This window comes from Hipposideros armiger, unplaced genomic scaffold (assembly GCF_001890085.2).
Source record: "Hipposideros armiger isolate ML-2016 unplaced genomic scaffold, ASM189008v1 scaffold_76, whole genome shotgun sequence".
NCBI lineage: Eukaryota > Metazoa > Chordata > Mammalia > Chiroptera > Hipposideridae > Hipposideros > Hipposideros armiger.
In genome coordinates this window covers 2,417,459-2,428,961 of record NW_017731426.1, presented here as the reverse complement: position 1 = coordinate 2,428,961, position 11,503 = coordinate 2,417,459, and the positions used below count along the sequence as shown (strand labels likewise).

General features: G+C 37.1%; 1 protein-coding gene across 4 annotated transcripts in view; it reads right to left on the bottom strand.

Annotated features, from left to right (window-relative positions):
* Nucleotides 1-11,503, bottom strand: part of ATF7IP (activating transcription factor 7 interacting protein) — a 120,297-nt gene that overhangs the window by 51,003 nt on the left and 57,791 nt on the right. For all 4 annotated transcript variants that reach the window (XM_019643285.1, XM_019643286.1, XM_019643288.1 and 1 more), the window contains exons 4-6: nucleotides 11,099-11,244; nucleotides 9,206-9,343; nucleotides 1,105-1,170 (exon numbers count right to left, since the gene is read on the bottom strand). In XM_019643285.1, the coding sequence (XP_019498830.1) occupies nucleotides 1,105-1,170; nucleotides 9,206-9,343; nucleotides 11,099-11,244 (350 nt within the window). The remainder of the gene's footprint in view (nucleotides 1-1,104; nucleotides 1,171-9,205; nucleotides 9,344-11,098; nucleotides 11,245-11,503) is intronic.

The window sequence follows — 11,503 nt, the reverse complement described above, 5'->3', positions numbered from 1 at the left end:
GTTAAATCCACTTGTACACTGCCATTTTCTTCATGGCATTATCCCCATAAACTTGGACTAACATTTCCCTAATTTTACTTCCACTCTTACCAAGTTTAACAAGAAATAGGTTTGTTCGTTGTTCTAATTCAAGTTCAGATATTCTCGTGACAACACACAAAAACATGCAACAATAATAACGAATGCCACTCAGCAAAACACTGCCACACATCAACACAAACAGCTGTGAGACACTGATATACCAAGGTTATGAAACCTTACCAAGCTGTCTGTACAGTGCTGCCAACGTAAGTGCATGGTGGCAAATTCGCAAACTTAATTGTCAGGCCTCATACAACTACATATTGTTGCAACTTCCTGAGTGTCTATAACTATTTCACAATAAACTTTTTAAAGTAAAGATATCAAAATGATTCAAAACAGAAAAATCCTATAGGAATAATCATTACTACCAAAATAAACTTTATTGGCAATTAACATGTGCCAGACAACAGTGCTATCAAGACAAAGAAATTTAACTTGCTCAAATGGGGAAAACGTCAAGAGGAGGAGAAAGGAATCCAGCTGAAAACTATAATGTGATATACAAATGTTTACTAAAAATATGTGCTACAGAGTAACTAAGGAAACAACAAAACATGAAGCTAGGCCATAGATTAGAGCTTATGCTATGCTACGATGTCTGGACTTAACTACACAGTGTAAGGAAGGAAGAGGAGAACAGGGCTACTGAAGGCAGTGGATACTAATATACTTTGGAGGAAATAATAAGAGAATAGAGTAGGACACTGGCAATTATGTAAAAAGAAAGAAACATGGAACACAAATCCCAAAAAACATAATTTTAAAGATGGGTAGAAAACACAGCTTCGAGAATGCCATAACATAAAATTGTTGAAAGTGCTGAAATATGAAAACAGTAATTGAGGATTAGGAAACGGTTAATAATTAGTTCTAGAGCCACAGGGCCAGAAACATACAGGCAGTGCAGTATATGAAAGCAAATTTCAGGCCTGTAATAAAGGAAGTTTCCTCCTAACTCAGCATTTCCTAAGATTATCACTTAGAGCTAAATGTTAACTATACAAATATAAGAATTCTTACTTCTTGTCTTTTCTTAAGATCTTCTTTGGCTGCTCCAAAGCGTTTGGTTAACCTGGCTATCTTGGCCTAAAAAAAGCAAAAATGAAACAGAAATCAAGTGACATTATGGCATTAAGAAGAAATCCATGCATACATAATAAGAAACCCACAGATAACAGGATCCTCAAAAGATAGCTATCACCAAAAAAAAAAAAGACAAGCTGATTGTAAAATACATATTTGAAAACTACAGAAAATCATAATGAAAACTAAAATAACCCTTGAACTTGATACCCACAGGTAAACACATTTTTTTTTAAGGTTTGCTTTTCCCCTCCAAGTACTGTGGATGCTTGCTCATAAACCTGTACATTTCTGAATATACATGTTTGTGTTTTTTGTTATTTTTTAACATAGTTGTAACCACATTTAACTTTCTCAGAGAATTATGTAGCAAGCATATCTGTAAGCCATAAAAGATCCCTTGCCAATACTACTAATGGGTATATGTATAATATATTGAATCATTACATACCATTGGTTATACACAGAGGTAGCCAAAAAAAATGTATACACATTTTAAGAAAGGAAAGCTATTGTAATTCTCAATATATACCAATAACAAAAGATGAATACAAGACACGTTTCACTTCTGCAATTACAAGAAGTTCCACACTTCTGATTACAGCGAACATTGTGTGGCAGACTTTTGTGGCAAGCGTGTAAACTGTTCCAACACCACAGCAGAAGAAGCCGGACTGGTTACTGTGCAAGGACTCCCAGATTTGAGTATCTGGCAGGAAGTAAGCACTCAAAAATGTAATTACTATGAGTGTTTGTTTTTTACCTCAGTTTTCTTGGACATCTGGCATCCCATTACAGGGGGTGCCAAAAAAAATGTATACAAGTGAACACTTTGGTCAATGCTGCTTAAGCAGTAGTTCGCAGTAATCAGAAGTGTCTGGATGCTGTACTATAATTTTTTCTAAATTATAATTCAAAATATCTTCCATAATGTGTCTAAGATTGGGTCTCTATTTTGGCAAGTATTCTGTGAGGTTTCTTAAATACTCTATAAATAGTCACTCTTTTTTTTAAGTTTAGGGAAGTCATATTCTATTATCATATCTTTGATTACTACTTCTATTTCATTTGTTCTTGGTTTCTTCCTTAGGCATATCTATAATTTCTTGATAATGGCATAATGGTTGCTGTTTAAGTCATATAATTGTGGGGATTGAGGCAAATTGGGCCTTGTTTAGCAAAGTAGGCAAACCAGAAATTTCTTAATGTACCAAGGAACCAGTTAGGAAATAATTGTATCTGAAAAAAGAGTTAATCATGCATCAAGTTTGGCATAATAACAAAATATTAGTACTCAAAAAAGCTAGCAAATAGGCACGGAGTATCCATTAGTCCAAACAGTCTCTTGGATTCGGAAGCCACAGATTTACTTGTGGGGGGAGGAGGAGAGACTGAAAGGAAAAAGTGAAAAAGCTCTTCTCATTTAAACCACTTGAAATGGCATTTTATAAATCATAACCAATGGAATGCTGTATTCCAGGGTATGCATCATTAGGACTCAATTGGCAAAATTTGTAGAGACACTACAAATATCTTGGCCAAGAACACTGCCATTAGACCTTCTAGATCTCAGGTCTACCCTTTTTAAAACCCATAAACCCTCACCCTTTGATATAGTTACAGTATCCACCATGCTAACCTAGCTCCTGCTTCTTTTGATCCACAGCCGATAAAAGGAGATATACTTCAATACTGTAAATGCCTTATTGCTTTGGCCAAGAATAACCATGCTTTAGCAGAACAATCTTTCCACAGCACACTCCTGGGGGACCAACGCCTTAAACATCACCTTGCAACCCAGAGATTTCATCTATTGGAAAAGGCATCTCCAAAAATAACTGTCTTCAACCCTGTTAGGAATGCCCCTTCAGGTACTGCTAGCCAACCCTTGTGCTTCCAAACTCCAAGGAATAGACTGTTAGATTCACATGTCACACCTAAAGAAAGCACCAAACCCTGACTGGACCTGCATACCAACTGGTGACCTGAAAATAAAGACTTTCAGGAACTGATGCAGATGACAGCTTTCCCAAGATGACAGGATCAGGCCTGTATACCCTTTGCTCCCTGTTGTTTATCTTATTTTCTCCCTGTCTTTCTAAGAAACACAACAAACACTATTATCAGCATATCCCAACCTATTGCAAAAAGGGGAACAATTTCTGATTGTTGGATCTGTCACCTATCTGTGCATTATGTCCAAGATCCCTGGCATATCTCCCTTTAGTCCCAAAAGCCACTGCCAATTATACTCACAAACCCACGGATATTACCTATCAGGCTAGACTTTTGCGGACAGATGTTCCTATATCTTGTTTCAACCATTCCCCAGCCATGACTATACAGGGTCAACTGAACACCTCCACATTTATTAATCCTTCGACCTTCATCATCTCACATCCTTATCCTTATTTGAATACAATCCGTCCCCGTGCACTCAAGGGAAACACAAACAGGATAACACCCTTTTACAGGGTTTTTAGAAAAGATTCCTTTAAGGTGGGATAGTTCCTCACAGAATGTCACCCAACTGTCTGACCCCTGGCTTGCAAAGGCCAATCAGGAAATTCCAGGCAACGACGCCATCAGTAACCCATGCCCTAGCTGGAATCCTGAGCTCCACCTGGATTCATTTTTGTCTGTGGTGGATGGCATTTCTTCTGGCCCTATGAATGTTTAGATAGTAGGGCAACTGGAGGTCAGTGCTTACTGGGGCATTTAGCTGTCCCTATTAACATCCACAACAAATCAGAGCTTCCCCTTGGTCTACTCCATTAAACCTCCCTAGATGCCTTAAATGGGAACTTCCAGGAGGTGTGCATGATTCCGGGTGTGCTTACATACAGAAAGCTTTCCTCTCTCGGTTAGGAGTAAGTGACAATGAAAAGTGTGGTCGGAAATCTCTCCCTAACATTAGGATAGCCAGTCAACTCTGCAGCCAAAGCTATTGCAGCCCAACAACAATCACTTGACGTGGCTAAAGCAGTTTCGGAAAACCACATAGCCCTTTAAAAAAGTTTTGTTTTTTTTTCTTTCAATTACAGTTGACATTCAGTATTATATTAGTTTCAAGTGTACAGCATAGTGGTTAGAAATTTATATCTTACAAAGTGATCCCCCAAATAAGTACAGTAACCCCGATACCAACATAGCTATTAAAATATTATTGACTATATTCACTAAACCTTATATCCCCATGACTATTTTCTAGCTGCTAATTTGTATTTCTTAATCACTTCACCTTTTTCACCCAGCCCTCTAACATCCCTCCCCCATCAGGCAACCATCAGTTTGTTCTCTGTATTGATGAGTTTGTTTTGTTTGTTCATTTATTCTGCTTTTTATGTTTCACATATAAGTAAAATCATATGGTATTTATCTTTGTCCAACATATTTCACTTAGCATAATGCTGTCTAGGTTCATCCATAAATGGTAAGATTTCACAATGGTAAGATTTCATTCTTTTATACGGTCAAGTAATACATCATTGTACACATGCACCAAATCTTCTTCATCCAATCATCTATCGATGGACACTTAGGTTGCTTCCATATCTTGCCTATTGTAAATAATGCTGCAATGAACATAGGGATGCATATATCTTCTCAAAGTAATATTTTGGATTTCTTTGGATACTCAGAAATCAAATTGCTGGGTCATATGGTAGTGGTACTTTTTTTTTTAAATTGGGGAACAGTGTTTTTCCAGGACCCATCAGCTCCAAGTCCAGTAGTTGTTTCCATCTAGTTGTGGAGGGCGCATCTCAGTGGCCCATGTGGGGATCGAACCAGCAACCTTGGTGTTAGGAGCACTACACTCTATAATCAATTGAGCTAATCAGCCACCCCGTGGTAGTTCTATTTTTAATGTCCTTCTTTGTCTCTTGTTATGGCCTTTGTTTTAAAGTCTCTTTTTCTCTGATATAAGTATTGCTATCCCAGCCTTTTTTTCATTTTCATTTTTATAAAATATCTTTTTCCAGCCCTTTACTTTCAGTCTGTGTGTTTCTTTCGATTTGAAGTGAGTCTCTTGAAGGCAGCATACACTTACGTATGGCTCTTGTTTACTTCTCTATTCAGCCATGTTATGTCTTTTGATTGGCACATTTAATCCATTTACACTTCAAGTAATTATCAATAGGTATGTAGTTATTGCTATTTTATTATTCATAGATTTGATTCCTCCTCCTCATCCTCTTTCTTCCTCTCCTCTTACTTCTTCTTAAAGAAGTCCCTTCAATATTTCCTGTAATACTGGTTTGGTGGTGGTGAACTACTTAAGCTTTTTATTGTCTGGGAAGCTCTTTATCTCTCCTCCTTCGATTCTAAATGACAGCCTTGCTGAGGAGAGTAATCTTGGTTGTAGATCCTCGCTTTTCATCACGTTGAATATTTTGTGCCGATCCCTTCTGGCCTGCAAAGTTTCGGTTGAGAAATCAGCTGACAGTCTTTTGGTAGCTCCATTGTAGATAACTGCTTTCCTCTTGCTATTTTTAAGATTCTCTTTAATCTTTGGCATTTTGATTATGATGTGTCTTGGGGTGGTCTCTTTGGGTTCATCTTGTTAGAGATGCTCTTTGTTTCCTGGGCTTGTGTGTCTATTTCCTTCTCCAGGTTAGGAAAGTTTTCATTCACTATTTCTTCAAATAGGTTTTCAATCCCTTCCCCTCTCTCTCTTCCTCTTCTCCTTCTGATAATGCTATGATGTGAATGTTATTACCCTTGATGATGTCCCAGGGTTCCCTTGAGCTAGCCTCAATTTTTTTCTTTTTGCTGTTTCAACTGTCTTCCAAATTGCTGATTCGATCCGATCGTCTGCTTCATCTAATCTGCTGTTGATTCCATCTAATATATTCATTTCAGTTATTGTATTCTTCATTTCTGACTGGTTCTTTTTAATGATTTCTATGTCTTTTTTTATGCTTACTATCTCTTTGTTTAAGTTCTCACTGACTTCTTCTACTCCTTTAATTTCATTGAGCGTCCTTATAACCAGTATTTTGAACTCTGTATGAGAAAGATTGCTTGCCTCCATTTCATCTAGTTCTTTTATGGAGTTCTGTCAGTTCTTTAATTTGAGACATGTTTCTTGTTTTCCGTTTGGCTGCTTCCCTGTGTTTGTTCCTATTAATATGTATTAGGTAAATCTGCTGTGTCTCCTCTTCTTGGCATGGTGGCCTTATGTAGTAGGTGTCCTATGGGGCCCAGTGGTATAGGCTCCCTGTTCACCTGAGCCAGATGCTCCAGGTGTGTCCCTTGTATGCGTTGTATGTGCCATCATGTTGCAGTTGAGTCTTGATTGCTGTTGGCACATCAGTGGATGGAACTGACCCTCAGGCTGAGTGGCTGTGAGGACTGGCCATAACTACAGTTGATGAGCTATTGTGTGGGGACTGGCCCCATGGAGTGGGATTTACTATGGCAGGGCTCTGGTGCCTGTAAGGTCCACCCTTTGTGTGTGTCATTTGTGGAGCTAACTGGGTGGTGTTCTGGTGTGGTCTGAAGCAGGTCACTATGTGTGTTGGTTCTGGGGACTCTTGGGAGGGGCTCCAGCATAGGCCCAGGTCAAGCACTGCCTGTGCTGGGCTCACACTACCTGGTAGGAGCTACAAAGTGATCTGTGGTTGGTAGCTGCCTGTGCTGGGCTTGGAGGTGCCTGGGAGAAGCCATGATGCCAACCAAGGCAGTCTGCTGCCAATGCCAGGCTGGGGGCCACTTGGCAAGACGTACGGGGTACACTTTGGCTAGCTGCAGAGTAGCTGTTGCCAAGAGCTAGGGAGAGAAAGAAATGTGGAGTGACCGTTGAATGGACACAAGGTCTTCTTTTTGGTGGATGAAAATGTTTTGGAACTGGATAGAAATGATGGTCACACACAATGTGAATGTACTAAACGCCACTGAATTGTAAACTTTAAAACAGTTATTTTGTTATCTGAATTTTACTCCCATAAAAACTAAATATCAGAAGACAGGAACTAAATTGGGCTTAGTAAAATTTAAATAAATGCCATGGTGAGGGCAAATCACTATAGGTGAGTCAAGGGGAGAAACAATATAAAGTCAAAAGCCAGGAATAAAAATACTATGAACACTGATACTTTATAGTGAAGCAACTGGTAGGTATTAGGAAAAGTGGATCAAAAACTAGAATATCTAAATTAAAAATTAAAAAATGAATAGTGATTGAAACTGGTTCATAACTGAGGAAACTGGAGTACATGAAAGAGAATGAAACGAGCAGTATTTTAGAAAGATTAGTACAATGCTTGGGAAGGACCAGCAAGGACTTAAAAAGTAGTACCACAGGAGTCGTGTGAAAGGCTGTTACTATAATTAAGGAATTGGGTAATGATGGCCACGTGGAAAGAGGAAGTAGACTTTTATAAGAAATAAAAAAGATGTGATTAGGCAACTCACTGTATATGTGAAGTGCTCGAGAGGAATCAGTTTCCAAGAACTCAAAAACTGTCAATAGGAGGAAAAAATGGGATGATATTCCTTGAAGTTTTTTCCAAGAATTCAAGAATTGTAAGAACAACAATGGAAGGGGAGTTTATTTGTAGAGGAAAGATTGGTTTCGTGTTAGAAAGATTCAGATTCTGAGGCTACAAAGAAACATCCAAGTGCAAAAGTTTACTAAATATTAAGAGATCTGCACTTGCACCATAAGTGAGAATACAAAAATCAAAACTTCAGGTTTTAAAAACAAAAAATCATAGTGGTGGCCACGGGACTGATGAGAGACAATGAATGAAATAAAATCACTCTCTTAAATCTTCAAATATTTTCAAGTTCTAATTCAAAATTTTCAACAGTAGTAAATTAAGTTTAATAATTAGAAAACATGATCACTATAAAAAGACCTGCTAAAGGTAAGTAACAGGGCAAGTGTTGTTCTAAACAATGCATTACATAATTACTACAAAAGAACTTATTATTAATAAAGTTTCACTTCAAGCAAAATTAACAATATGAAACCAAGGAAACTTTTAGGCTGAGAAATATAATACATAAATTCTAGTCACTTTTGGTTGCAGTTCTTTATAATTGGGAAACAATGACTTTATTTTCATGTACCACTTTCCTTTTATTTGTAAAATAAGGTTCTAAAAGTAGTTTGCAACTCAGCATTTGTAGACTATGTTCATGCTTCAAATAGTCTAATAGAAACCACACATTTACTTATGACAGAATAAATGTACCAATAAAATGTTCCAGTTTCTTTGTCTTTGAATAAAATGGATCACTACAGCATGTTATCATGTTCTCATTCAGTCAGTTAGAAATTCTGGCACTATATGTTAATATGTACTTAATAAAAAATGAAAAGTAGTAATTATTAATATAGATTAATAAATGAATGTCTTTAAAACATGGCAGAAAGTTGATTAACATAAAATGAATGACTTACAACAAATATTTAGTACTTATGAAATGTTAGATGATGTGAGCTTTTCTTTGGTGACTAAAAAAATATTTAAGAAGGACTACGTTAGGTAATTTCTGAGGCTCTGTTACGGGTTGAACTTTGTACCTCAAAAGCTCATATACTGATATCTGAACCCCAATGACCTATTTAGAAATAGGGTTGCTGCAGAAATAATTCATTTAGATGATGTCATCCTGGAGAACAGTGGGCCCCAATCTAAATGACTGGTATCCTTGTAAAAGAGGGAGATTTAAGCACAGACACACACAAGTTGTGTGAAGATGAAGTCAGAGATTAGGGAGACGCTTTTACAAGGCAAGAACACCAAAGACAAACCATCAGATACTACAAGACACATGGAGCGTTCTTCCTCAGAGCCCTCAGGAAGAGCGAAAGCAGCTAACACCTTGTTTCAGCCTCCAAAACTATGAGACAATATCGTATTTCTGTTGTTGAAGCCACCCAGTTTATGGTATCTCTTTTATGGCAGCCCCAGCAAACTAATAGAGGCTCCTCTTCTAAAATTTTGAAGTTAAATGTATTGTATTATGAAAAAATAAGTTATAAAAATGATGACACGCAGCTATATAATTAAGTCAGTGTACAAACCTGTAGTTCAGTAAGAACTGTTTTATGCCTCTTGTTACATTCAATCTTTTCCACTCGTGTTTTCAATTCTGCCAAAGTTTTATCAAATACAGCACACTGCAGCGCACACAATTTTTCTTCCAGCAACCACTGTACAACCTAAAGAAATATACATTTCTTTGTTATACTGAGCAAAGAAGACATTTCAGCAAGCAGCAAACAGTACGTACTCATAAGTACTAATAAGATAATACTAATGTATTAACTTGTTTACTGAATAAACATGCTGGCATCCACAACACAATGCTATCTGCTCCACTTCCATATACATAATATTTACTGCAAAAGAAGAATATACACAAAAAGCAAAAAATTTCCAGGGGGTGAAATTTAAATCTAATTTGAAATTGAAGCTTTAATCTTTTCTTCCCATACCCTCTATCATGATTTAAAGAAAACCAGTTAAAGGAAAAGACCAGTTTTAAAACTTCTAATCGATTGCAGATGATATTTTTGTGAGACACTAAGAATGTCACTGCAGTAAGAAATTTCTATAAAATATGTCTACATGCCTACTCACAATTTCCATATTTATCTCATTATGGACCCACAACAAAGGAGACACGCGGTGCTTGTTCAGAGACCATACCTGAATAACACCGTTCTTAGACTAGGAGTAAACTCTGGGGTACAAAAAAAGTTTTCAAAATACTGTCACATAACTATCTTCATATTTCTAAAAGCCCTATAAGAAATTAAATAAACGTTATTTATCACCATATGACAAATAAAAAAAGACTGGGAGAAAAAAAAGCCACTTTTTCCACTGCCTCGCTTACTTCTTTTCCTAGTGTGGGTATTGATTCCACTGCATGTTAGTGGAAGAATATGGGTCTACAACCTAGATTATTTACAATTTCATTATTAAATCTACAAGACTGAAAAATTAACTTCACCAGTTTAATATTTTCAGTTCTACCTCTAGTTTAGCAGATACTGGGGCGGGGTAGAGTAGTTTCCAAAGTCTGTACTTTAAATACTCCCTTTCCCTAGTTCTCCTAAAGCCTTTTCCTGACCATTTTAATACCAAGCCTAAAGCACATAACAAAGATTTCAGAATGTAGGAACTTACAACCATGAAACCAGCTTATTATAAAGATTAAAACGTTACATACTAGACTATAATGTTTCCACTGGAATAAACTTCAATATAAAAAAATAAAATAAGGGCTGGCTGAGTGGCGTGTTGGTTAAGAGCTGGCTTGGGACGCCAGAGGGCCCCGGTTCGGATCCCACATATGAGGGCCAGTGACACTGCCCTCTACAGCTAAGATGCTGAACAACAGCTCAACCTGTAGCTGGGCTGCCATGAGTCACAGGGGTAGGCTGCAGCACCTGTGGCAGTGGGTTGCCATGGGCTACCGTGTGTAGCCAGCAGCCAACATGAGCCAGAAGCCAGGGACTGATCTGCCTCGCCCGGGAAGAGCCTAATGATGGTGCCAACTTGGGCCAGTGAAGCAACGTCCTCCACAACTAGACTGAAGAACAAAAGGACAGCAACTTGTCTGTTCCCCATCCCCCAATTCCCCAATTAAAAAAAAAATAAAATAAAATCTGAAAACTAATATTCAGTTTTGTTACTACTAAAGCAAACAAAAAAAGTCATCATATCTCTCTTCCATTTTGATAATTACTACCACATCTTTAAAAAAATCATGTAGCTTTTTTAAAAATCAAAAGGGATTTTAAAATTAAATTATTAAGGATAGTAAGTTCAACCACTTTCTTCAAGTTCTCTTTTTTTATGAAAAACCTGAATATGTCAGTAAACTACAGAATAATTTCAAGCCTAGAAGAATAAACATGGTGGTACTTTTTACTTAATATGATTTTTAACTTTATAATCTATAACACCTTTTGTAGCTTCTGGTTAATATCTCCTTTGGCTGTAATCTTTACTTGAAATTCTGCCTCATATTCTTCTTCCATATATCGACGGCGTTTGGACTGTACATTGTCCATGTCCTCTGATTTAGAACGTTTTCTTCTGGAAAATTCAACTGAGAACAAACAGCACAATGACCAATCAGGTGTTTTTCTTATAGACCTTAATGTCTATTCTCCATCCTTAGCAACATATTATCTTTAGCTATCACAATAGCATTCTCAATCAATTATTTTATGAATTATTTTTGAGATCCAAAAAATAGATAGGTAGCTCTTAGCTTTAAACTGGAAACGATTTTCAATATGCTAAATAAGAACTTCCTAATGGCTAAGCAACAGAAACACAAAACATTTTATCCTTTAAATTTTCAT